Genomic DNA, 27,794 nt, shown 5'->3' with positions numbered 1-27,794 from the left:
TATGGGGATATGTGTGTACTTATGGCTGGTTCACTTTGTTGTACAGCAGACACTGGCACAATCCTGTGAAGCAATTATACTCCAATAAAGATAAAAAAAATAATCAGTAATGACCTATATGGGAATAGAATCTAAAAAAAAAAAGACCCAGTGTATGCACTGATGGATCTATTTTAGTTAAGAACTGGGACCCTGGAGTTGGCTGAACCTGGGTTCAAATCCCAGCTTTCCCACACTTACTAGCTGTGTGGCCCTGCCTGGGCAATTTATTTAAGCTCTCTGAGCTTCAGTTTCCTCAGCCACAGGCCGTATCGTGTGGGTCCAATGAGTTAATGCATGGGAAGGACTTAACATGGCACCTAGCATACAGTGAATGTTCAGTAAAAGTTTGCTACCATCACCATTTATAAAAAAAAAAAAGAAAGGTAAAGGGAGGAAATAATATGATAAAATCAGAAACAAGCAAATTAGAAAATTCACAAAGAATGAAAACATTAAAAGTTACTACATCCTGGGACTTCCCCTGCTGGCCCAGTGGTTAAGAATCTGCCTGCCAATGCAGGCGACATGGGTTCAAGCCCTGGTCCGGGGAGATTCCACATGCCTTGGAGCAACTAAGCCCGTGTGCCGCAACTACTAAGCCTGTGCTCTAGAGCCCTCGAACCACAACTATGGAGCCCAGGTGCCTAGAGCCCGTGCTCTGCAACAAGAGAAGCCACTGCAATGAGAAGCCCGCGCATCGCAATGAAGAGTAGCCCCCACTCGCCTCAACTAGAGAAAGTCTGCGTGCAGCAGTGAAGACCCAAGGCAGCCAAAAAAAAAAAAAAAAAAAAAATGAGATCCCACTACTGGGTATATACCCGAAGCAAACCATAATCCAAAAAGAAACACGTACCATAATGTTCATTGCAGCACTATTTACAATAGCCAGGACGTGGAAGCAACCTAAATGCCCATCAACAGATGAATGGATAAAGAAGATGTGGCACATATATACAATGGAATATTACTCAGCCATAAAAAAGAATGAAATTGAGTTATTTGTAATGAGGTGAATAGACCTAGAGTCTGTCATACAGAGTAAGTCAGAAAGAGAAAAACAAATACTGTATGCTAACATATATATGGAATCTAAAAAAAAAAATGGTACTGATGAACCCAGTGAAAGGGCAAGAATAAAGATACAGATATAGAGAATGGACTTGAGGACACAGGGTTGGGGGGGCGGGGCAATGGGGAAGCTGGGATGAAGTGTGAGGGTAGCTTTGACATATATACACCACCAAATGTAAAATAGATAGCGTGTGGGAAGTTCCTGCATAAAATAAGGAGATAAACTCGATGATGGGTGATGACTTAGAGGGCCAGGATAGGGAGGGTAGGAGGGAGTCGCGGGACGGTGGGGATATGTGTATAAATACAGCTCATTCATTTCGGTATGCCTCAAAAATTGGCACAGCAGTGTAAAGCAATTATATTCCAATAAAGAGCTTAAATTAAAAAAATGAGATCTACCCCGCTAACAAATTAAAACAAAAAATCTAGCATTGTATCCTATGAAGCACAAACGATTTAAAAAAAAAAAGTTACTACATCCTTTGGTGAAATGAATAATGAAATCAACCTTTGGTAAATCTAGTAAACAACAAAATAGTTATACATATACATGTATCTATATATACATGCCCATACACACCTGCACACATGTACAGCTAACATTTATTGAGTGTTTATTATGTGCTCGGCACTGTGCAGAATGCTTTACGTGCATTATTTCATTTACTCCCCACTGCAGTCCCATGAGGTAGTGTAGTGGGTTGAATAGTGTCTCCCCTTAAATTCACGCCCACTTGGAACCTCAGAATGTGACCTTATTTGGAAATAAGGGCTTTGCAAATGCAAGTAAGGTAAGGGTCTAGATGAGACCATTCTGGATCAGAGTGGGCCCTAAATCCAACGAGAGTGTCCTTATAAGAGACAGAAAAGGACACACAGAGAAGGCAGCCACGTAGAAGGATGGAGGCGGAGTTAGGGTGCCACACGACAGTACTAGGAGTCTCCAGGAGCTAGAAGAGGCAAGGAAGGGTTCTCTCCGCAGCCTCTGGAGGGAGCGTGGACTCCTGATGCCCTGATTTCAGACTCTCGGCCCCCAGAATGGTGAGAGAATAAATACCTGTTGTTTTAAGTCATCAAGGTTGAGGTCATTTGTCCTGGCAGCCTCAGGAAAGGAATACAGGTAGCCACTCTTCTCTTTCCATTTTCAGGAGGAGAAAATGGAGATCCTAAGAGATGACGTTACCTAGAGTCACACACAAGGGTGAGTCAAAAATTGCCTGCACTCTGGCTGTAGAATTTACAGAAGTTTTACTATAACCGGAGTGCGGATGATTTTTGACTCACCCTCGTAGTTAGTACACTGGTGGAGTCAAAATTTAAGATCAGGTACGTGTGACTGCAGGGTTCATGACCTTTTTCATCACACGTTACTGATGTTGAATAAGGGACGATACGTCTCCTGCCTTGTCTCCTACTTGCCCCTTAGTCCCCCACCAAGAGGGGGACAGAAGGACGTGTATTATAAAGCTTCTCACTTCTAACTTGCAATTGGATTTCAAGTTCTGGTGTTCATGTCAATTTCTAGACCACAAGCTCTCAAGAGGAAGATCGAGGCTAATTCCTTTGTGATTCCACGTTATCTGGCTCACTGTTTGCTGTATAGAAGGGACTGAGTAGCTGTTGACTGAAAGAATGGCATAGGCTGGTCCAAAAGCTTCTCAAATTCATTCTGACCCCATAGAGTAGAATCCAAAATTGACCCAAATCACCCGTTTACCTCTAGCCCACCTCCCGTCTTCCCAGGTCACAGAATTTTAGGGTGTTAGAGCTGAAACCCTATGACAGTAGTAAAATGTAGTTGCTACGAGTTTGGATTCTGAGAAAGATCCACGTTTAAGTCTCAGAACACTCACTTTTTTTTTGCTGTATAAGTTTGCAGAAACTGTTTAACTTCTCTCAGCCTCAGTTTCCTTATCTGTAAAATGGGAACCCTGCCTCAGAATGCTTGAGAATAAATGTTTGTAGAGCATTAGCACAATGCCTCGTACCTAGTAAGTGGACAGTGTAACAGCTTTTATATTTCTGATCATCTAATCAAAGGCTTTGAAACTTGCAGGTATCAGAATCATGGCAAGGAGGTGGAGTTCTGGCAAGGAGATTCTGAACAGACTTTGTGCATACGTATTTTTTTTTTAAGTCACATTTCTTTTTTTTTAATTAATTAATTTATTTTATTGGCTGTGTTGGGTCTTTTTTGCTGTGCGTGGGCTTTCTTTTTAGTTGCAGTGAGTGGGGGCTACTCTTCGTTGTGGTGCGCGGGCTCCTCATTGCCGTGGCTTCTTGTTGCGGAGCACAGGCTCTAGGCACGTGGGCTTCAGTAGTTGCAGCACATGGGCTCAATAGTTGTGGCTCACGGGCTCTAAAGCGCAGGCTCAGTAGTTGTGGCGCACGGGCTTAGTTGCTCCGCGGCATGTGGGATCTTCCTGGAGCAGGGATCGAACCCGTGTCCCCTGCATTGGCAGGCAGATTCTCAACTACTGCGCCACCTAGGAAGCCCAGTTGTGGCACACAAGCTTAGTTGCTCCATGGCATGTGGAATCTTCCCAGAGCAGGGCTCGAACCAGTGTCCGTTGCATTGGCAGGCAGATTCTTAACCACTGCGCCACCTAGGAAGTCCCTTGTATTTTCTTAATCAACTATCTTCACGTGGGGCCTTTGGGCCTCTTGAGGGGAAAAGGTTGGGAACCGCTCATGCTGTCCAACCCCCAAACCCAGAGAGGCTAGCTAAATAATTTGACTCTAATCACATAGTGATCTAGTGGCAAAGCTCAATTAGAATCTAGGATTTTGGACCCACTCTCTAGTGTTTTTTTCTACTGCAGTGGGCATGTGCTGCTTTAGACCCTTGGAGCACAAGTACTGATTCATTTTCTTTTGCCAGAATTGGCTTGAGTCCTCACCTACTATGTTTTTGAGAAGCCTAGTACTGTACACTATTACGTTCTCACCAGACTAAGAACTCTGAGAGTTTAAGCAATCCAAAGGGGAAGTATGCCAATCTTCTTCCTTCCTGTCCTAACTTTTTATTTTTACTTTTAAAATATTTATTTATTTATTTGGCTGTGCTGGGTCCTAGCTGCAGCATGAGGGATCTAGTTCCCTGACCAGGGATCGATTCTGGGCCCCCTGCATTGGGAGCGTAGAGTCTTACCCACTGGACCACCAGAGAAATCCCTTTATTTTTAAAATTAAAAATAATTTTAAATTGAAGTATAGTCGATTTACAATGTATCAGTTTCAGGTGTACAGCAAAGTGATTAAGTTTTAAATATATACACTTTTTTTCAGATTCTTTTCCATTTTAGGTTATTAAAATATTGAATACAGCTCCCTGTGCTATCTGGTGGGTCCTTGTTGTTTATCTATTTTATATATAGTAGTGTGTTTCTTTTAATCCCAAATTAATATATCTCCCCCAATTTCCTTTTGGTAACCATAAGTTTGTTTCCTGTGTCTGTGAGTCTATTTCAGTTTTGAAAATAAGTTCATTCATATCATTTGTTAAGATTCCACATATAGGTGATATCATATGTTTGTCTTTGACCTACTTCACTTAGTATGATAATCTCTAGGTCTATCCATGTGGCTGCAAATGGCATTATTTCCTTCATTTTTAAGGCTGAGGAATATTCCATTGTATAAATATACCACATCAGCTTGATCCACTCTTCTGTCCAGGGTCTTCATGTTCTAACCTTTTACTTTGGGCCGGCTGCGGCTGCCATTTGCCTGTCTACCACATGGTGCCGCTGTTGGGTGTGGTCCTCAGAGATGACATGTACTAGTCACGCAAGTGTCGGCAAGGGTGGTTTCTAGAAAGAGGGGTCGCTTACTGATAATGCCACAACTTCCACGCCAAGCACAACTGCGTGCTCCATGGGCTACATGCTCATGCATCCAAGCAATTCTTAAGGCCGGGCCTTTCGGGTCTTACCCCCCATCCCCTCTATTCCCACACTGCCACTTCCTTCAAGTCCTACCACCTCAGAGCAGGTTCAGGCATTCGCCTCTCTTGGGACCCCAAACCATTGCTTCCCCTTCGAGTCCCTGGACTCATCATGGAGCTTGAGGTTGCTTTTTCCCTTTTGGTGTTTGAAACACAAAGCATTCATTCTCCTTCTTTAAAATCTAATTGCCTTAACTGGTTTATAAGGAATTGAAAGTTTGTAGCCTTAGAGATTTTCTTCCCCTTAGAGATTTAAAATCTCTCATCTAATTCCCAGACGTGAGTCAGTTCACAAGCCTCAATCTCTATAAAGGAATGGAAGATCAGGTAATCTTGTGGAAGAACTCTGATGTAACAACGCACATGGATACTCTGAGCCTTTATCGTTTCCTCCGAAAAGGTTGTGCCCATTTTCTCAAGGAAAATACAGAACACGTACAGGGACTCTCAGACACTGACCCTGAGCAGCTGTAATTCTTGAGAACCTTGGGTTCTATTGCAGTTGGCTGCTTATAAAATACAGGTGAGCGATACACTGTCTGGAATCTACCTGTTTAGGTGAACTGGCTCTAAATCCACCCTGTGGTTCTTCTTACAGTTTCTAAGAGTGCAGTTGCAAATACATCCTCAGCAAGCGGCAAAATCTCTACACTGACTCTATGACCCACGGAGTTGGAGTTGTTATGGGACGAAGGGCTAAGTGGAAGCCACTGGAACTCTTTAAATCAAAGAGTAAACCAAAGGCACCACCGCAGAGGCTGTGGGTGAGCGCCCCCCCAAAAATACACGCAGTGTGTGCCTCCAAGGCTAGCTCCGCTCTTAATTGGAGCCAAATATTTTCCAGGACAACGGCAGTGACAACTATCAAGGACTGCAGCCTGGGAATAGCTGTGGACTCACAAGAGATCCCTGCCAGCCGTGGCGGAGAAGAGTCGACTGGAAAGAGACTGAAATTCTCTTCAGCTATGAGGATAAGATCTATTAAACCAATAGGAGGCATTTATTTTAGACATTTATTTCACATACAAGTTTTCAAGAAGACATCCAAGTGAACATGAATACAAAACAACAGACATACATTTATACTTGGAATGCATTCAGAGGTAACGGCTTATCACTACACAAGTCACTCAGACGCTCCTTGCGTTTGGGGCTTCCCCGGCTCCCTCAGAGTTCAGTCGTGTCTGTCATTGGGCACCAGAGCTCACAAAAGAGGCTTTCTTCACTGCAGCTACCTGCCACTGCCCATCGAGGTGACTCCGGGGCTGCCTGCTGTTGAACCTGAGTGATCTGTCCTTTCTCCTCACTGAGCAAGCTCCCAGACTGCTCATAGCATCCTCTTGCTAAAGTATGGGATGGATTCATTTAGGCCTGAATGCTGCCTACAGTGGCAAGCTGGGGCAGTGGCCTGGTCTTATCACCTCTTCCTCTCTACATGCTGCCCCACAGCCTCACGAAACATCAGAGCCTGAGAGGTGTTGGCAATCACGCTCAACTTCTCTTCGGATAAGGAGCTCAGGTGCAGAGACAAGCGGATTTGTCCAACACCACCCAGAAAGTGGTAGCAACAAGAATAAAACTTATCTTTTGGCTTCTGGTCTAACGCTCATTCTACATGCAAGCTGCCTGAGCTGTTTAAGCATACTGTGAAGTTTTCCTCTTTAAAAAAACTAAGGTTTCCTTCCAGATGAATAAAGTAGGTTGTATGTGTAATAAAAATGCCAGTAAGAAATAGGGTATTTGTGGGAGTAACAAAATAAGCCTAGGTAGAGATACAACCAGGTTCCAAAGTGCCTCGGGTAAGAGATCAGAGAATAAAATGCCTACCTGTTTACACCACTTTTAAAGAACAGGATTTGGGGTAATTTTTAAAAATAAAAGACGGGATTAATTAAATGTAGGTTTAAGTAGTTGGTTGGAGTGAGTTGTAAGTTCTATTTTTGTAAGTTTCTTTGTTCCAGCAGCCAGAACAAAGAAAGAAAAGCAGTAAGTTGTAAAAAAAAAAAAAATCACTGTTTGTAAGGTTAACTTTGGTTTTTTTTTGCTTTAGGATCAGAGCTTTCTCTGGTTCTGAGACCTAGGAAAAAACCTTCTCCTATGGATCTTCATAAAGGCAATGTTATGTGATGTGAGACACAGTAATCAGAGCGTGACTGTGCATTTTGACTTCATCCTCTACCTGAAAAAAAAGGTAAAATACAAACAGCCTTGGCCAGAGATGGTGGGTAGGACTTTCTATTTCTCCAGAAGCGAAGTTCATTAAGTTAATTTCACACAAGTTCAAACAGTCCACTTACAACTGGGAATAGGTAAGGGAACCCGGATTCCACCTTAGCCTGATCCCAGACATGTGACAGACAGACTGGGCTGCTCCACGGGGGCAGGAATGGTTCTTGAGCCTTTCCTGCCACTGGGGAAATTCTCGAGACAGAGGTAGAGACTATGGTTTCAGACAATCAGAAAAACTCTTCTTGCAAGTGAACGTGATTTTTTCATTAATAAACTAATTACGTCCTGCAACTGACACAGACGCAATTGACATGACCTTTTGCTGCAATACTTCTTCCATCATATTGCAAGTTCTTTGAGCACAGACACCATGCCACTTTTTCATTTTCATATCCCGCGCTGTGCCTGGAACACAGCCTTACAAAGAACAGTGCTTCATAAATATTTATGAGTACATCATCTACTTTCCTGAATCATGCTTCGATATAATGACCAATCCTGGGTATCTATTACTACGTGGTGATTTCTATTAATGTGTGTCTTCTTTAGAGCTGGAATTCGAGAACATCTACACAATACGAGTACACGCCCACTGGCACCACACACACCTCACTGCGCTGGGCACACTACCGACATGAAACTGCACTTACCATTAGAAGTCTATAATTCGGACAACACAGAGGAAATCAAGCTACTGAGATGTGAACAATCGTCACATCCCTAACAAAGGTAAGAAACATTTATCAGTGTTTACCTGAGTCGCATGCCTTCCAAAAGGCCACACCCTACCCTGGCACCATAAGTTGGACTTCTTTCTACACTGCCTACCCTCCTTGGTACTTTGTTGAACAAGTTTCGAAAGATTCAAACACATTCAGATGTCTTCACGTAAGAGAGCATCTGACAAAGGAAAGGAGAGATAAGATCAAAAAATGATCTACACACAGCCCTGACTCTGGTGATCTTTCCTCTAAACTTATGACTTCTCCCTCCCCAAAGCAAAGTACCCCCCGAGGCTACCTTCATCTTAAGGGTATCAATGTCACTGGCCTCATCCTGAAGTAACATCCTTTGGATGACCAAATCCCTGGTTTTCATCTGCAACGCCCACGAGTAAACTATCTCCCCATCTGAACCTTCCTTCAATGTCTATTAGGCTAATGGTGGGGGTCGTCAAAGAGATCTTTCAGACCAACACGTTAATGTGGAAAACAAAGTGTCCTGGATTGGAAGTTTCAGTAACTATTTCCACCTTCACTCAGTGAGGTACAGAGTTGTCTAAATTACTCAGGGTTCTACAGAGAGGTTTATGACCACAGGAACAGGGACTAGAAGCCTCAGACGAGAGCATGGTAAACTTAACAAACAGCCCTAGAGGGCTGGTCTGGACCAAGGCGGCTGTCTGATCTAAAGCAGGTGTAAGGAGTCCAACTGATCTTAAAAATACTGAATATTTCAGGTCTCCACCTCACTTCTTCCCTACCTCCTAAGAGTTTTAGAAAACTACCTAAAATTATATAATATTATACTGAAGTGTGGGGTTGGGAGGCATAATATATGCCAACATATCGGTCATATTCTAGATAAAAACCAGAGAAGTTACACATTCAGAACTAGAATGTGTCTGAAGTTCTACTTTAATGAGACACACCACAAACATGCGTGCTATTCAGTCTGAGGAGGGCATGGCAGTTCAGAGGAGTCAGACAAGCGCACCCAGAACAATTAAGAGGTAAGTGTAGGACTTCGGAGAAACAGTAAAAGGAACGGGATTACTCATAGGCTGGAGAAGCAGCAGCCACGCGGGTTTCAGTCTTCAGGTACAGAAAAGGTCAGTCTGCAAAGGACGGTGGGTGACCAGTTGCTTCTCATCTCTATGGAGGGCAAGGCGTTATTTCAGTGACAACACGGGCTTCTACCCCAGCTATTTAGATCAGCTTCTTGACACAAAAAAGGTACTCTGCAACAGACGTCTGACGTCAACTATAAAATCTTCAATCTCCTTTTGTGAATATCTTCAAAACCAAGATGGATCTGATGTGGTTCTTATCAGGCTCTTGAAGAGGAAACAGGAAACTCTGTAATCACATGGCATCCAGGATCGCATGCGGCAGATAATGAAAAAAACTTTGAGCATCTTTTATCTCCCTGATAACCACTCTCCCCTACACGGAAGGATCTTGGATGTTGCCTGCTTTAGCGATCCCATGGCAGTGGCCTCGACATGCTGAAGAGAATTCCATACTGTACTCAGAAACCACATCTTCTTCACTTTATTAAAGGAAAAGTTGAGACACACAGAAGGAGAGGACAGACTGATCAAGTTAGAGGCAGAGGTGAGAACAGGATCCAAGTCTTTAGTTTATTTATGTTCTCAAGCTTATCTTGGGATTTAACACTTTATAGCTAAGAAACGATTGCTTCTAAGAGTGAGATTACGGTAAAATGACTAAGGGAACATTTAGGAAGAGAAGAGATCATCATCAAAAAGTTTGCCTGAATTCACTGGTCTTTCCCTTGTGGGGGTTTTCCGGGGAATAGAGCGCTGGCGGGTGTGGCAGAAGCTTTTCTCTCACGTGAACCTCCCGATGTTTGGTGAGAACAGAACTCTTACTGAAACGTTTGCCACACTGGACGCACCCATAGGGCTTCTCTCCAGTGTGTACTCGCCGATGTTCTCGAAATCTTGTACAGTTATTGAAACTTTTCTCACAATCCACACATTTGTAGGGATTCTCACCAATGTGGACTCTGCGGTGGGCGCTGAAATGAGAACTGTTGGTGAAGCTTTTCCCACACTCTCCACACTGGTAGGGTTTCTCTCCAGTGTGGGTTCTCTGATGTATGATGAGACTTGAGCTCTGACTGAAGCACTTCCCACACTCTCCACATCGGTAGGGCTTCTCTCCTGTGTGGATTCTCTGGTGGGCACCAAAGTTTGAGGAGTCATTAAAGCTTTTCCCACAGTCAAGACATTTAAAAGGTTTTTCTCCTGTGTGGATTCTTTGGTGTCTGATTAGACTCCTGCTTCTACCAAAGCACTTCCCACAGACACTGCACTTATAAGGATTTTCCTTCTGGTGGGTCATCCGGCACAGAAGACGAGCACTCCTTCCAAAGCTTTCTCCGTATTTGAGAAGTCGGTAGGGCCTCTTCCCCATGCAAGGCCTCTGATGCACGACAGCTTTCCCTGAATCTCTAGGCTGAGATACCAGTTTCCCCTGTTTGATTCCGTGAAGGTTTTCCCATTGTCTTCCTGAGATGCAATCCCTTTTACGGTGTTTACCTGGATCAGCATTCTGGGAAACAACCCTTGCAGACTTTTCCATTAATGCCCTGTGCTGCGCCATGTCCTTATATATTACCTGTGTTTCATCCTCCTTGATACTACTTCCAATTTCAAAATCTGAAAAAAACAAAAAACAAAAAACAAAAAACAAAAACAAACCAAACAAAAAAAAACCCAACAGTAAGTTTCAGACCAGTCCTGTACTAACATAAACAACATGGCCTACAGGCCTCAATGTTAGGACCCCATGCGCCTCACTGGCCTCAGGCAGGGACTATTTCCTGCTTCACTGGGCCTTATTTTCTTTTAGTTCCAAGGATGGCCATCAATGAATACACTGACTTAGGTAAAAAGCCCCAACCATGTCATCTTTTGAAGTGTTCTGACTGGGTCCAACACTGTTCTAGGATTTGCAGGAAGTTATGGCCTAGTTGTGGCTCAGATAGAGTCTGATAATTTGATGACAGGTCTGCAGTTCACCTTAAAAAACAAGATTCACAAGAGATGGCTCAGAAGGACTTTGTTTCCAAAGTTATCAACTAAACAGTTCCAGTTCCAGAGTTAACAATTTCAGCTTTCATACTATAAATTCTCATATATTTAAATAACTACCAAAGAGCATGAACTGCCTTTCCTAATATTTGTTTTGAATAAGCCTAGAGTACAGGAACAAAAATAATGACAAGTAAGGTTAAAAAGATAAGCTCAGCCCATGCTCTGCAACAAGAGAAGCCATAGCAATGAGGAGCCTGTGCACCACAAAGAAGAGCAGTCCCTGCTCGCTGCAACTAGAGAAAGCCTGTGTGCAGCAACGAAGACCCAATGCAGCCAATAAATAAATAAATTAATTAATTAAAAAAAAGAAGATAAGCTCAGATTAAGGAAAGTTGTGGAAGCTTAAAACAAGTCTAATGGAGAAAACTGGTTTGGAGACTTTTATAATAGTTCAGGCAAGAGACAGAGACACGCTAAACTGGGGTAGTGGTTATGGTAACTAAGGAGGGGGCAGATGGATGTTCTATAGCAGCTGAGAAAACATGTCATCTGCCTGCATGTAAACAATGAGAGAGAAGGCAACAAAAACACCTCTAAGTCTGGATGGCCTGTGGGAGGGCACAGGAAGAGCCACAGTGTGGGAAGGAAGATGCTGATTTTAGTTTTGAAAATTTTCAGCCTGGGCTGCTGGTGAGACGCCCCTGAGGGCAGCCAGCAGTCGGCGGGGAACCCGCAGGAGGAGCTCAGAACCAGAGTAAAGTCTTTCTGTCTCTGCCCATCCCTTTCATCATGCACATCACACGTAACCGAGACGTTTCTGTCCTGCGCTTACTGACATGCCTCCTTTATCTGAGTTTTTCTCATGTATAATTCCAAGTTCTTCTTTCCCATAGTATTTCTAGGAGATATAAAACATTACCTGCCCCATACACACAAAAACCGAGGCTGAGATCCCAAGGACCAAACCACGAGAATGTAAGCTCCTCCCTTGAACAGAAGCACCACAAGCACAGGGACTTTGTTTTATTCATCGACACCTGCCCCCTTCCCTCAAATGGCACAGGACATGCAAACATCTGTTTAATGAACAGACATTCATGAACTGTGTGCCAGTTTTCCTGATTTGTCAATAAATCCCACTTCCTCCTCCTTTAGACCACAGCCCCTGATGATCCTTACCACTCGGGCTTTGCAGTAAACCTGGAGGTCCCTGGAATTCTGGCTCTTGTACAATTTCCTCCTCACTCATTCCCTCGCTGCCGGAATCTTCAACTATTGCCTCCTGTGAGTCCTCCTCAGGCTCCCAGCCCGTAGGTTCCTGGGGTTCAATCTCAACGTCCTCTCTTTCTTGAATGAAGGGTGACGGGGCTTCTTCGGGGGTGCTGGCGGGAGGGGCAGATGTCCGAGAGTTAATCAGGGCATCCATCTCCTTGTAGAATGCACAGGACTCCAGCATGTGACCATTTTTCACTTTGCGGTAACTCTTCTGAAGGCTTTTGAACTTGGTCCGGCACTGTTCCGGGGTCCGGAGGAAGCCACACTCTCGCAGCTGTTCAGCTACGGCCCCGTACAGCTTGCTCTTCCGATGACAGGCTTGCAGTGCTTCATAAAACCGAGTCTCACGGAGGATGTTAAGGAAAGTCTTGGTTTCCTCATAGCCCCAGTGCACACCTGCCATTCAAGGATAAAGTTCAAAGATACAGGGTGTCTGTAACTTCCACACATTACAAAATATAAGAAGTACAAGAAAACAAACTCCATTCCCTGGAACTATTATATGCCTGGGAATAAGCTTTGCAAGAAATGAGAAGGTCTATATAAAAAATATATAATATTATATTAAAAGACATAAAATAACTAGAAAGAATGGAGAGACACTGTGTTTCTGGATAGGAAGACTCAAGCTGTACAGATATCAATTCTTAAATAAATCTATAAAGTCAAAATCCCAATAGGATTTTAAAATTAAAATTGATAAATTGATCTCAAAGTTTATTTGGCAGAATAAAAATGCAGTCCCCCAAACCTGCCATTGCTATGGTTACTAAGGATTTAGCTGTCTTTTAAAAACTGTTAGGAATAATGGACTAGGATACCCAACAGCAACTTTCCCCTGAAGTCCCTATTATTTCTTTAGCCCATCTTCTTTGAACCACAGAACTATGTCCAGAGTAGTTTCTGATGTTACTGAGTCCTCTACTTTGAGAGATGAAATGATCTGTAAGACAGGCAGATGTCCTGCTTTTATAGCAGAATTAAACTTGTCAGGATGTGTGGATATAGTTTGTTAACCATGCTTTTGGGGTGTTTTGTAATCTGTAGTAGGAAAGTCTTTCCTGTCCTCTACCTTACTGGGTGGTCTCTTCCAGTCTTATCACTGGATTCCCATATTTAAAACCGTCTGACCCTCATGTCTATGGATTTCCAGAATGGTGAATACTTGTATATGCATAATACATTTTCCCACCTTTTTTCCTGAGATCTGTTTCTTCTGAATAGGTACAGTCATGACAACAGTCTCAGCTCTCCTAGCCTGGTTTATCTTTCCATCCTATCTAAGAAACTATCATCTTTTCATAAGGTAGAATACAGAAACATTACTAATGATAGCAGACAATGTTTTATTGCATTTTAGCATTTGCAGAATGCCTTCATCTGCATTATCTCATTTAACAATAACAACTACCCTCATATTCTTAGCCATAGTTTAAAGATAGAAAACTGAAGTTCGAAGCTGTTATATGATGTGGCAACTGTGACACAGCTGCTGTCAACTGGTGGTTTAGTTCCGCATTTCCCTGTCCCCAAATTTCAGCACCACCTTTCTTTTGCATAGTATCTTTTTCTATCCTTTTAACACTTATGTGTTCTTATATTTAAGATATATCTCTTGTAAGCAATATACTTTTAAAAAATATATCTGACAACCTTAATCTTTTAAATTTGTAATTAATGACATGTGGATTTACATCTACCATGTTGCTGTGCTTTTTTTTTTTTTTTCCATTTGATGCATCTACTTTGTGTTCCTCTCTCTCCTTTCTTTTCTTCTAGAATTTCATTTTTTTTTCAATTCTTGTTGGCTATGCATTCTTTTACTGGCTATCCTTGCTAATGTATCCTTGGCTGTTACAATCTAATATAATTGATTACATTATAACAATTCTCAGATAATGTTAGATCCTTCAAACCCCAGACTCCATCTGTCTTCCTTCTACAGACCCCAAATACTCAAAATCCATGCTGTGCTCTAACCTGAAAAAGAACCCTTCATGGCTGTTACTCAGACAGCACTGGGGGCAGCAACTCACACCTGGGAGTACTTTCAGTTATGTGGCCAGTCACAATGAGGAGTGGCCAGGTGTGCGTGACAGAATGCCCTGGGTTTGGTCACTTCCGGTCTATTCCCACAAGACCACATCATCCATTTTCATACCAGAATAAGAGTACCACTCTTACCACTCAGGTTCTGAAATAAGACAGGGGCACCACGAAGCTCAGACTTCCGGATAAACTCAATGCCCATTTCATCACCATCAGATTCTTCTGCAGCTTCCTCCTCCTCCACCAAATTGATCTGTTCTTTAGCACTGATATCAATTCTCTTAAGTCTGGGGAGATACAGAATCTCCTTTGGCTTATCCGTGGACGAAGCATGAGCCGCAGGGTTCAACAAAGCGTCCATGTCCTCAAAGAAGGCACAGGGTTCTAGCACATGGCCATTTCTCACTTTTCGATAACTCTTCTGGAGACTTTTAAACTTGGTCCGACACTGTTCTGGTGTCCGGAGGAAGCCACATTCTCGCAACCATTCAGCTACAGCACCATATACCTGGCTGTTCCGGGGGCAAGCCTGAAGTGTTTCATAAAAGCGAGACTCTTTGAGAATTGCAAGAAAAGTCTTAGTTTCCTCATAACTCCAATGCACGCCTGCTATTTTTTCATCTTCCAGACCCCACTGCTGCTGCTCTCTCCATGTTTTCCCTGCATTCCTTGCAGGGATCTGAATAGCATGAACTGACTTTTCCTTGATGTAGTTGCTTTGCAGGACATTACTCTTATTAGAGGACTGCAGACCTATGGTCCACGGCTCCTTTCTTTGCTCCAATCGAGCGATCTTGTTAGCTGTAGACACTGTGCTTCCTATAGTAAGAGAAACATATTTTATGCTAGAGCGATCATTACTGCATCCCCCAGTCTTCCACTGTAGCATGGTCTCCTGGACCACTTGTTCACACCTCTTTTCTAAAGCCTTCCTCAACCAGGACAGTGCACACTAGATTCTTGTACGGGTTGTTTGGCACAATCATCTACTAACTTACACTACCATTTCACTTCTCACATATGGACCACTTCCTTCCCCAGCCAGTTCTTGAAAGAAAACCTTTAAGGGTAAGAAACACATATTTCATTACCTTTGATTCCCTCTCAAGTATCGAACACTGTGTTAGGTTCAGAGCGTGCTCCTGTGAACCAGTATTCGCTACTTATAAAATAAAGTGTGCTTACACCTGCTCCCCACATCCCCTCACTCCTCCACTCAACACACACACACACAGACACACACACACACACTGGGGCTATGGGAGATGAGAAGTCAACAGTTTTTGGAGACATTGTGATGAAATTAATGGGAAAGAGATGTAAGAATAGGGAAGCGACTTGATCTCCTCTGGAGATAAACACACCTTACATCTGAATCCTAGCTCCACCACTTACTTTACTTTTTTGACCGGGGGAAGTTTCTTAATCTCTCTGAGCTTCAGTTTCCTAGGGAATAATATAATCTATTCAACAAGGTGCTGGGAATACTAAACAAATGATCATCTGTGAAGTGTCCGATGCCTAGCAGGTATGTAATAACATTTTTCTTCTATAGAAAACATACACAGGAGCTTCATGGAATTTTCCTAGAGAAGCAGGATCAAATCAAATCCTTGCTGAAAGAACCCTGGGGATGGAGATTTGCTCTTCACTTTCACATGAGAGAAGTAAGTGCAGGGACAATGAAAATTCAAACACCTATAAGGACCAGGCAGGCAAAGTGAAGGAGTGAGTGGCTGGAGTGAGAGCCCTGGCAGTTCAGAACAACCTCCTCCACTCAGCTCTGGTCAAGTGCTGCTGTGTGAGAAGGTGGGCCCATCGTGCCTGATGTTTGATTTTTTTAAGAGATACTGGAAATCTGGATTTATAAACTAATTTTAAATAAAAACTCCATGCAAGGCCCAAATATGTTTATAGGCTAGATTCATGAGCCTTTAGTTTACAATCTATGATAAAAGACCGGGCCAGTTGTCTCTGGGCCTGGGCCTTTCCATATGTAATTATTACACATGGAGGCACTGGGTTAAATCTGAATGTCCAAAGTATGGTCTCTAACCCACTCATGACAGATTTTACTAAGGCCTCTAATTCATCATTTTACTAGGTCTGGATGCTGTGTGATCCAAGGCAACACCAGGAAACACCTATTGTGTAGGCAACTTGCCATGTGGCCGTCTTTCACTGGCCCCTGTAACAACACTAACAGCAATGACTACCGAAATAACCAGACAGGTCTTTGAAGGATGAATGATCAGCGATGAAGCACAGAGGCCCCAAGTGGAAGTTAAAATCAAGGGTCCTGGGACTCCCCTGGTGGTCCAGTGGTTAGGATTCTGAGCTTCCACTGCAGGGGGCACGAGTTTGATCCCTGGTCGTGGAACTAAGATCCCACATACCACCTGGTGTGACCAAAAAAAAAAAAAAAAAAAACAACAATAAAAATCAAATCAAATCAAGGGTCCTGCTGTTTTGGGAAGAGTGCTTTGTTCCTGGTGTGTCATCAGTGTTATGCTAAGTTGGTCGTTTTTTTAAATTGCTTTAATTGCCTTCTGATTATAAACAATTGTTGGTTTAACTCATTCAGTTTGACAGGCCCATTCTGTAATCTCTGTACTTTAGTCTCTATATGTACTGTTGTTCAACAGAACTTTCTTTGATGATGATGTTATATGACTGTGCTGTCCAATACAGCTACTGAACACCTTAAATGTGACTACTGCCACCGAGGAACTAAATTTTAAACTTTAATTTCAATTAATTTTATAAATTTAAATTCAGCTACGTGTAGTTAGTAGCTCCTCTATTAGACAACACAGGTCTGCAGTACCTACAGAGTACACTGGCGCACATTTTAGGCCTATAATTTTATTCACAAGTAATCTTGGACTTGTAGCTTACATATGCATGAACCATATTTATCTCTACTGTTAAAGCAGATGATACAGCTCTTCAAAAGTTTGCTTGTAAAATTACACTTCAGTGGTTAACGTGTGCCTGTAAAAATCTGTGCTATTTAAGAAATTCACAACACACTATCAAGATTATTGTATTGAAATTACTTTTTTTCTTCCATTTATAAGATTTCCACCCACTCAATGAATATATGCTGGGCACCAGCCATACATCAGGCTCTGTGCACAGCGTTGGGGTTACTACGAGTTAAACAAAAACAAATCCTAAAAAGACCTTGTGACTTTATGGAGTTTTTAGTCTAGTGGATGTAGATCCGTTTATATTTAAATAATATGACAATCACACATAAACCTCTCCTATGTTTTAATCAGTAAATTATAAGAATATATATAAATCTATAATATAAACTGAAGAAAGGAATGAGTGAGGTAAGAGAACACGGTATGCTAGAGCACAGAAATGACTAAACAACCCATGGAGGTCCTTAAAGTGATAACATTTATAACTATTTTATCATCAGTAGACATGACTATATTATAAATCCCAAATCTTTTAGTTGAAAAGGGATAGAATCCTTACCCAGGGAGACCATGTTCCCAACACTCTCCTTTCTAGTATCTCGGTAGAGGTCTCTGTGAGCAGGAATCTGATGCACACTCTTTTTGTAGGAGAAACCTCTTGCCATGTGGACATCTTTCACTGGTCCCTGTAACACACTAACAGTAATGACTACCAAGATAACCACATGGGTTTCTGAAGGATGAGTGATCATGGCTGAAGCACAGAAAGGCCCCAAAATTAAAATCAAAGAAAATTAAAATCGAACAACCAAGTGTATATTATGAGCCAAAAGAAGTAGAAGGTAGTAGACAGACTTGTGAGATGATTCAGTGAGGAGTCCCGTGCAGTCTTTTCTGGAAAAGGAGCGAGGGGGATAAAGTCTCCTGGAGGGAGTATAAAAGTTTGAGGAAATTGCGGTGACTGAATGTCCCAGGAAGTCAGGCCAGAGAGAACAATCACAATTTACCTGGGACCCAACAGGAACTCGTGTGGTTGTTACTTCCTGATCTATGGTACTCCACGCATCAGCAGGAGCAGCAACCCAGGGAGAAGGCCGAGCTGTAAGAAGAGAAAGAGACAGTGCTGGGGGCTCTGGCCATTTTATTCACGCTGCTTCTCCTTTCATGAAATGAGCATGTACAAAAATCCGGCAAATATAAACTGGCCATTTTCTCAATGAGTTCAGAACAATGCCCCAAGCCACGGTAGCCTAAAGCAGGGCTCACAAAGGCAAATGTTTTCAGGGAATAAGCAGGTAAAGCACATCACGAAAGGGGAGAGGTAAGGACTGTGGGGAACTGGAGAGCACGTGTCCCACTGAAAGGGTACGGCCTGTGTCTGGCTCCTGCTGAGGCTTCGTTGTGAGACTATTGCCCTGGTATAGCCAGAGCTTTTAATTTTTTCAAAAGAAGCCAGAAAGCAGGACTTTCATGTACAATCTCAAGTCTTAAATCTTGAGAACTAAAAAACAAACAAAACCCCCAAACCAAAATCTCTTGTAGGCAAAACAAAAAAAGTCCAACTTGGCATGTGAGTTACCAGTTTGCCATCTCAAGCATAAATCAATCCTTTGAGTGAATATTGTCCTAAAAAGTTAGCCTATATAGATACATAGTACTGAACACTACAGGCAAATATATCCCCAGAAAGGTGGATGGAAGATATAGAAGCTTATGTAGTATAAGACAACCTGTGATTTAACTTATACTCTAGAACCATCTAGGAAAACTTCAAGAATCAATATCACTGTGACCAAGAACTCAAAAGCTTGCTATACTACTTTCTATGGAACCAAATGGAATCACTTCCTTGGAAATACATTATTCCCTTAGGTACACATGGCTGAAATCCTAGATCTTTTAGAAGGAATTCACCTTTCTGAGATATCTATCCCTCAAATTTTCTGTCTTCCATACCCCCAGTAAGGACCTCAACAGGACAAACTTTCTCACTTTCGGAATTCCTTATCACCCTGAGATGACAAAACCCAGAAACACCATGAATTTATTAGGTAAAGTAACCGACAGCATCTAATCCATGAGAACAAGGGAACTTTGATGCTGATGAACGAACAATGAAAAATCCAGAAACCATTAATAGCTGCGATGCCGTCTATCATCATATGAATTTCAGAAGGGATAAGGAGGTGCCTCCCTCAGGTTTTTTTTTTTTTTTGGCTGCACTGGGTCTTCATTGCTGCATGCAGGCTTTCTCCAGCGGCAGCGAGCAGGGGCTACTTTTCGTTGTGGTGTGCAGACTTCTCATTGAGGTGGCTTCTCTTTGCGGAGCATGGGCTCTAGGTGTGTGGGCTTCAGTAGTTGTGACTCACGGGCTCTAGAGTGCAGGCTCAGTAGCTGTGGCGCCGTGGCTTGTGGGATCTTCATGGACCAGGGCTCGAACCCGTGTCCCCTGCATTGGCAGGCAGATTCTTAACCACTGTGCCACCAGGTAAGTCCTGAATCTTGCCTCTTGATGACGGGTTGTGTAAGTCTAACACATTTGAAGTTTAAAAATAATCATGCCATTATAGGAGAAAGGAAACTAACATTTATTGAGCACTATTATGCATTGACCCTTTTACAATGCCTCGTTTAATATACGTTAACAACCTTATTATTTTCTTTCTACAGATGACAGGATGGAAATTTTGAGTTTAGTAACTTGACCAAGGCCACACAGATAAAGAATGGCAGAGCTAGGTACTGAACCCATATTGTCTGCCTCTAAAGTCTAATCTCTTAATCTCTATGCATTAATACACAGAGGTTAATTAATATTACTTGCCCGAGGTAACATAGAGATAGGGGCAGAGAAAGGATACACAAACCAATTCCTTTTTACTGTAGGTTCAGTCATCTTTCCATTCCTCTCTTTAAGCCTGACACCATGCTGCAGAAGATGGAGAGATCACTGTGAACTAGGAAGGACAGGGTCTTCACTTCCTTGTATCTGACCTGATGCATTAATGTTTAGGGCAGATATGAACATCAGTGGTCTCTTCTCTATGAAGTCTTATTGTTTTTCCCTGTCATATGCCACTTCTGTGAGGCCTTACTGAGTCACTTTTTGAAAATAAATCTCATTTCCTCTTCCAACCAGTTTTTCCAAGTTGCTTATAGTCAGCCAAGAACACACACACTTATACATGCAGCACGACTAAAAACCACAAGCTGACTGCAGAATGGAGATTCTTAAATGACACTACGAGACCTTAAGGCCAGTGTGGGCAATCTATGTTTTCTCAGATTCCATCTTTAAGATCCCTTTTACTTATGTCACACATATTCCCAATTCTGGAAGCTAATGAATCTTTCTTCCCAAATATTCAATTTATTTTCAAATATGTATTGAGGGGACCCTATGTGGAACAAGTCAAGAGTGTTAGGGCCATAGTCTCTGCACTGGGCAGACTCTGAGTTCTTCTTCTTACCATTCTTGGGTAAGGGCCGAAGCTCTCTCTTTTGGTTCAGCTGCTCCTGGGTTCCTGAGTGGAGGCTTTCAGCTTCCTCCTGAGACATCCCTCTGGGTTGGGTCTCCACCTGCTCTGGCTGAAAGTCTGCCACCTCCCATGCTGCTCCAGGTGGGGCCTGCTTCTCTGAGTGAACAGGACTGCTAACCTGGAAAATAAAGTCAATGCCATAATGGAAAAAGGGAGGAAAAGAGGGCCAGATCAGGGCCAAAGTCCCCAAGAAAGAGATCAAAGAAGGATAGAAGATGTGAGAGGGAATGAAAATTTCTCTCCACTCCCAATGGGACCTCTGAGGACCTCAGGTGAATAGTACTGTCCAGAAGTCTGGGCATAAGAGAATGGGGGGGGGTCTTTATTAACATGCAGACGGGGAACATCTGTTAGGATTTTCACTCTTACTGTTAGGAGTGAAATACAGAGCCTCCTTGTTATCCGAATAGACATTATTTGAGTCCTCATATCTAGTAGGTTCACAGAGAAGTCAAAGTTCTCAGAACGCTAATTAATTCACTAGTGAACTGAAAACTTAGAAAATTAATCTCGACATCTAGTGTCTATTTCTGACCAACACAGCAACTTGCTAAGTCAGGTCTTTACACAAACCCTGTGCAAGGTGAAAGTGCAAATCTTGCAGGATTTCATGAGGTTACTGAAAGGGTTGTTGAAAAACAATTAGAAGAGCACGCAAAGCCACTGACAAACATGGATCAGCAATTAAAATGGAGAAGAGTGACAAGGATGATGACACTGAGGGCACTTCAGAAGACACGGATTGGAATACTAAAGGATTACAGGAAGCCCTGGGATAACTGATGAAGTCCTTTCCTTTTCTTTTTGGGCGGGGGTGGGGGAATGGGGGTGGGCAAAATAGCCCTCTTTAGGATCAAACTGCAAAAGTAAAACCCTGTGAAGCATAATGTATTGTTCTCTCATATAATTTTTGGGGGTGAAACGTTATGCGAAGATTTAAAACAAATACTTAAATGCATAATGTTTAGTGTCATTTGCAAGATATGCTTTCAACCAAAGCTTTTTTTCTATTTAATATGACATTCTGATCCCTTTTAAGTAGATTCCCTCTAAAGGTCATTCATTAGTACCATGTATCCTTCCATAATTTGCATTTCCTGCAATGCATCCCTTGCCCACCCCCTTCTTGCTAAATACACAAATTTGGAAAATCCTCTCTTACCTGCTGCCGTAGTCTTCCAGTCTCTTTCTCCAAATGTATTACCAGGGCCACGGCCTCCTCTCCACTTTCCGGACACTGCTTCTGTGCCCAAGCCTGAATCTTCTCGGGTAAAATGGTGAGAAACTGCTCAATCACCAGCAGCTCCAGGATCTGTTCCTTGGAACGCATTTCTGGCTTCAGCCACCGGCAGCAAAGTTCCCAGAGTTTACTGAAAGCTTCATGGGGTCCGGTCACATCCTCATAACAGAATTGCCTGAAGCATTTGCGGAAGGTCTCGGACTCAGAGCTATCCGATCCTTCCAGAATGGGCTCCAATGCCCACTCGGGATCCCTTTCCACCTTCATTATTAGGCATCCCTCGACCTCCAGGGGCGCGTCGATCTGTGGGGCCAGGGATGCAGCCATGCTCCAACCCGGGGGACTCAACCTCACGTCTCGCTCAAAGGAGCCTCAAAGAAACCAAACCTCCGAGAGCTCCCTGCTAATGGTTTTGGAAGTGTGGGAAGGCAGGCAGGTGAAAACCGTAGTGTCAGCAGGAAAAGGGGACCCCAAGCTGATTAATCAAACCTATCCTAGGCCCTTGAAAAGGTGAACGTGTACCCTAAGGTCCAAAAACTCTCCGTCTTCTCCCAGCAAGACGTGTCCCCGCGTTGTGGTTTTCCAGGGTGCATCTTTTAGTGCAATGTCGGAAACAGTGACGCTAGAGGACTGGGAGAAAATCAAGGGGACAGAGGACAGGAGGGCGGGGGCGGACAGCCGGGCCGGGAGGGGGTGTGGCAGACACCCGGGGACTGGCCCGGGGGGAGGCGAGGCCCCGAGTGGGTGGGGCCGGATATGTGCAGGCCCCGCCCGGCGCCCCGGTTCGAGGCTCGGGGCACGGCGGCGCGCGCAGGCCGCTGCGGGTGGCTGGTGGCGGCCGGCGTTATCCCAGGCCAGCGCCGGGCTCTTCTGGCCCAAGGTGGCCCGGGCCGTCCCCAGGAGACCTCCGGACGCTAAGGAAAGCCGTGACGCGGTCCTGCCCCTGACAAGAGAGAAGCCGCGGGCGCCAAGCAAGGCTTCGCAGGCCGGTGGCTGGGGCTCTCCTGGCTCGCGCGGCCCCGTCCGCTCTGTTCCCGGACTGCGCGGAGGGTGCTGGGAGCCGCGGCCACGCATGCGCCACTCGCGCCCTTGCGCCGCGGAGGCCTTCTCGCCGGCAAGGGGCTGGAGAGAAGGGGCTGCGCGGTGGACTCTCGCGAGAGCGCGCAGCGCGGTGACTCGCCGCGGAGACCCTTTAGGGATGAAGGGGGACGCGGCGGCGCTTCCCTGGGGTGGAGGGACACAGCGCAGGCACTTTGCAGGAGACGGGCGAACACTGTGAGAAAGGGGAGTGCACGTACTCCCTCAGCCGGGGAATCTGGGCGGCGGGGACACTATGAGAAGGAGGAGCGCTACTGAGGGGGCGGCACGAAGTCCTCTCTGTCGCTTGGTGTGAGGACTCGTTTTCCTGGCGGAGGATTCCGCTACGCGCTGGGGTCGACAGCGTGCTGGCGGGTCTCCCGTGGGCGGGGCTCCGTGGGCGGGGCTCCCGTGGCACTCGTGGAGGAGCATGTCGCAGCGCCAGCCCTTCGCTAGGGCCAGCATCTGTGAATGTCCGCCTCTGTGAATGCCCGCATCCGTTGCCTGTGGAGCAGCGCAACGGGCGCCTCTTCTCCTTGAGGGCTCTTACTGCTCCGGGGAAGTCGGTGTAGCTAAAACTGTTGGGAGAGGATGTCATGTTTGGCTCCGAGTCCCTCCGAGCAGGCCCCATCTTCCTTCTGGTGGTGCCAGGAGGAGCTGTCCAGTCTCCCAACTTAGTGAAACCCCAGAACTGTGTCCACCCATCCCTCCCTCCCTCCCTCCATCCGTTTATTGATTGGGTGCCAAGCAGTTTTAGGCATTTGGCATACATCAGTGGGCAGAGCAGAAATCCCTGCTCTGGGGTGGGCGGGTAGATAGGTTATTAGAAAGTAAAGCTTCGTGACTTTTCTTTCTTAGAGAAAGCCTTAGTTAAAACTTGACGTGCAAATTCTAGCAGCCAGGAGGCATTAGGTGAGAATCTATTGGGCAGCTAGTACATGCCAGAAGTTGTCTTTACACAGCTGTCTGCAAAGCTTTATTTTATTTGTTGGGGTCTCTTTAAAATAATATTTATTGAACACCTTTTTTTTTTTTTTTTTTTCTCCAGACATGGTGATAGGTGGTGAGAAAAACAAAGCAAACAAAAAACACAGCGTCCCTTGCCACTTTTGAGCTTTCAGTCTGGTGGAAGAGGCAGGCATTAATCAAATAATCTACAAACTAATGTACAGTTGTAACTGCGGCAGCTACTGCCGACAAGAGGAACGTGATGCTAAGAATCTATGTGTAGTACAGGGAGTTGACCTAGACAGGAGGTCTGGGTAAGTTTCTTTACAGAGGTAAAACTAGGGAGGAGATCCAAATGGGGAGTAAGAGCTGACTAGGCAAAGTCTAGTCCTCATAGAAATCTTATAAAGCCATAAGGTTACCTCCGTTTTAGAGTTAAGGACATTGCCACCTCAGTGAAGTGATGTAACTGCCCAAGGTTACTTCAGACTGAGTGGCCACCCACGATTCTGAGTTGGCTAAGAATAGGGTCTTTTATATGCTCCTTGAGCCATTTGGTGTTTTAGGAGAGGCAAGTGTCGCAAGCAGCTCAGGGACTCTAGGGAGCAGGGGTCACAAACTCGAAAGGCTGCAGGGCTCAGGCAGATAACATACATGAGTGAGGTAGAGTGTAAGACAGTAGGGAGTGGGGAGTAGTGGGGATTGCAGTGAGCTGGAGGCCATCTTTTTGGTCAAAAGAAAAAAGCCAGGTGAAGTTATCACACTTAAATAGTTGGCAAATACATGTATCTGTCTCCCACACTAGAATGTTAGCTCAATGAAGCAGGACTTTATTTATGAGGGTGGGTCAAAAATTATCCGCACTCTGGTTATATTAAAACTTCTGTTGGCCGCACTGTCTTACCAGCAATTTCCGTTCAAGGCTATTGTCTCCCCAGTCTCTGCTGTGGTGTGAACATGTTCATCAGTTCATTTGTAATTGCTGTGTGAGCAAAAATGGATGCCCCACTTGTGATCTGCACGAAAGAAGAGCAGCATACAGTGACTCGTTTTTTTGTGTGTGTTCTGAGGGTATACCTGGTGCCGTTATTTATAGAAGACTTTGTGAGCAGTATGGAGAAAGTGTTTTGTCTCGAAGAAGGTCATCTATAGTCCTGAAATTTCTCCATCAGACTTTCATCTGTTTGGTCCCTGGAAAGCAGCCCTACGAGGGTGAAGATTCATTTCTGATGAAGAAGTGAAGACAGTGGTGCATTTGTGGCTTGTAGTTCAGCCTAAAAAGTTTTTTTTTGATGAGGGAATACAAAAGCTTGTTGACAGATGGACAGAGTGTATTGAAAAGCAAGGAGATTATGTCAAAAAATGATGTATTTGTCTTTTCTAAAAGTTAATTAAATTCTACAGCTAGAGTGCAGATAATTTTTTTTAAAGAACTTTTATTGAGATAGTTAATATACAATAAACTGCATATATTTAGAGTGTACAATTTGGTATCCCAATCTCCCAATTCATTCCCCCCCAACTCTCCCCACTTTCCCCACTTGGTGTCCATAGGTTTGTTCTCTACATCTGGGTCTCTATTTCTGCCTTGCAAGCTGGGTGATTTGTACCATTTTTCTATATTCCACATATATGTATTAATATATGATAATTTGTTTTTCTCTTTCTGACGCACTTCACTCTGTATTACAGTCTCTAGGTCCATCCATGTCTCTACAAATATCCCAGTTTCATTGCTTTTTACAGAGGAGTAATATTCCATTGTATATATGTACCACATCTTTTTTATCCATTCATCTGTTGATGAGTGCAGATAATTTTTGACTCAGCCTCGTACTTATTTTTTTAACTGTTATGTGTCTGGTGCTTAGAGAAATGCCTTACGCATAGGAGGCACTCACACAACCTCATCTGCTGTCCATGGCCTCTTCCCATGTGTCCACAGTTCCACAGATTTTGAAGCACATTTACATTCACTTTCTTATTTTATCCATCTGCATCTGTGGTGGCTCCTTATTTGCTTCTGACCTGGGTACTGTATGAAATGCCCCCAAACCCCTCCCCCAATCCAGGAAATATTTAGGTGTGTCTTCTTTTTGTATCTCTCCACCCTCTTCATATTTTAGTTCCTCTCCGTATATACTTGGCATCATATCCTGATTTCCTCTACTTATCTAGCCCATTTTGTTTAAGCAATGCTTTGTTGTTGTTCTGACCCAAAATTTTAGCTGTTGACCTTGAGTCTATCATCACAACCAGGGACCCCCTCCCTACACTCAGCCTCAGTCTCTGCAACTCCAGGCAGCCCCCAGCTGCTTCTTGTCAGAGGAGGTGCATGAAAGGTTTCATTTCTTGGAAACTACTCTCCTGAGACATCTTGCTCCAGAAGAAAGTGAACATCCTTAGACATCTGAACTCCCTATTCCACCAAATGCACTTAAGTGAGACAAAAGTCTTGTCTGCAGGGGACAGTTATAGCTGAGCCTCCTTAAAACTCCTCTTGGAGTAGACGGTATTAGAGCTTGCTCTGCATTAGCTCTTAGGTGCAGGATTATACATTCTTCAGGAGTCATTGTTATTTTTATTTTTTTATCATCTCTCAGTAACACATGCATACACACACGTGTATGTTTATGTTTAATGGAAAATTTCAAACGTAAAAGGATAGAGAGAATTAACTCCCATGTTCTTATGCTCCAGCTGTAACAATTAGCAATTCTTGGCCAATCTTGTCTTTTCTATACCTCTATCCATTTCCCTGGTCCTGGATTATTTTGAAGCAAAACCCAGATATCATATTACTTTATTTTTAGCTGTGAGAATGTACTGCTAAAAGACAGGGACTCCATCATATGGACTTGGATATTAATATCCATTAATATCCATCATATGGATATTAAACATAACTTCAGTTATCATCATAAACACTTCCCAATAGCATCAATTACCTAGTGTCATCTTTTTAAAACAGCATATTTGTTTGAAAGGTGGTTTGCAAAGGAAAAAAGGGTCATAGATGCTGAACAGGTGAAAAGAACAAATGTCCTTCATGTTTTCTAGTTAAGTATTTACATTTACATCAGCATGAAAATGTTGGCACCTAGGAAACAGAAGAGCAGTTTTTCGAAAAGTGGTGAATCAGTGTAGGTCAGTAAATGAAGCAAATCATGCTACTCAGAGACATCTTGGAGGAATGGTCATTTTCTTAACCCCCCTGCTCTAAGTTGACCCAAACCCTGAAGGCACACTCTTCCCATGATTCACAGAGGAACATTCACACCAGTCTCTCCTTGGTAATACATCTGCTATCACAGCGACATTTTACAAGCAGCCTTAGAGTGACCTTTTGCACTGTTTTCATCTGTCCATGGTTCTGACCCACTAGCCCTTGGCCAGCAACCAGAGGAGCTATAACTTGCTTTTTGTCAATGGAATTTAATGTAGAGTTACCATAAAAGTGAACATTACATATACAGTAAATAATTCCAAGAAGTGCTATCAATGCTTGTGCTCAGTTAAAAAAAAAATCCAAGCTGAAAGTGAAAAGATTGAGTATGGGTGTATTGGTATGTCTATTTCAGACATTGTATAAATATTTTCAAATATGATTTCTTAACCGAGTGATAACTGAAATAAATTTCCGTTTCACAAATTAAAA

At 43.5% G+C, this 27,794-nt stretch overlaps 2 protein-coding genes across 2 annotated transcripts; one reads left to right on the top strand and one right to left on the bottom strand.

Annotated features, from left to right (window-relative positions):
* Positions 1-6,091: 6,091 nt before the first annotated feature.
* On the bottom strand, positions 6,092-23,134 carry ZKSCAN2 (zinc finger with KRAB and SCAN domains 2). Its single transcript, XM_057695408.1, has 7 exons — positions 22,034-23,134; positions 20,803-20,989; positions 18,340-18,431; positions 17,892-18,018; positions 14,535-15,218; positions 12,255-12,746; positions 6,092-10,697 (listed from the first exon to the last, which is right to left on the bottom strand). Exons 1-7 carry the CDS (start codon positions 22,436-22,438, stop codon positions 9,775-9,777), a joined length of 2,910 nt encoding a protein of 969 aa, XP_057551391.1. The 5' UTR covers positions 22,439-23,134; the 3' UTR covers positions 6,092-9,774.
* Positions 22,716-25,535, top strand: LOC130861011 (uncharacterized). The gene is made up of 2 exons (XM_057749516.1): positions 22,716-23,386; positions 24,237-25,535. Exons 1-2 carry the CDS (start codon positions 22,716-22,718, stop codon positions 24,253-24,255), a joined length of 690 nt encoding a protein of 229 aa, XP_057605499.1. The 3' UTR covers positions 24,256-25,535.
* The last annotated feature ends 2,259 nt before the right edge of the window (positions 25,536-27,794 follow it).

This window comes from Hippopotamus amphibius, chromosome 9 (genome assembly GCF_030028045.1).
Source record: "Hippopotamus amphibius kiboko isolate mHipAmp2 chromosome 9, mHipAmp2.hap2, whole genome shotgun sequence".
In the NCBI taxonomy this organism is placed as follows: Eukaryota; Metazoa; Chordata; class Mammalia; order Artiodactyla; family Hippopotamidae; genus Hippopotamus; species Hippopotamus amphibius.
The sequence above is the reverse complement of the archived record's forward strand: the minus strand, read 5'-3'. Positions and strand labels throughout refer to the sequence as shown.

Bases quoted from the DNA above. Each gene is read 5' to 3' on its own strand.
- ZKSCAN2 (XM_057695408.1), bottom strand. From the start codon at position 22,438: ATGGCTGCATCCCTGGCCCCACAGATCGACGCGCCCCTGGAGGTCGAG. The intron at 15,219-17,891 runs GTAAGGATTCTA...CTCTTACTATAG, and splicing joins TGGGAACATGGTCTCCCTGG to GAAGCACAGTGTCTACAGCT. The intron at 12,747-14,534 runs GTAAGAGTGGTA...CTTGAATGGCAG, and splicing joins CTTATTTCAGAACCTGAGTG to GTGTGCACTGGGGCTATGAG.
- LOC130861011 (XM_057749516.1), top strand. From the start codon at position 22,716: ATGTCGGAAACAGTGACGCTAGAGGACTGGGAGAAAATCAAGGGGACA.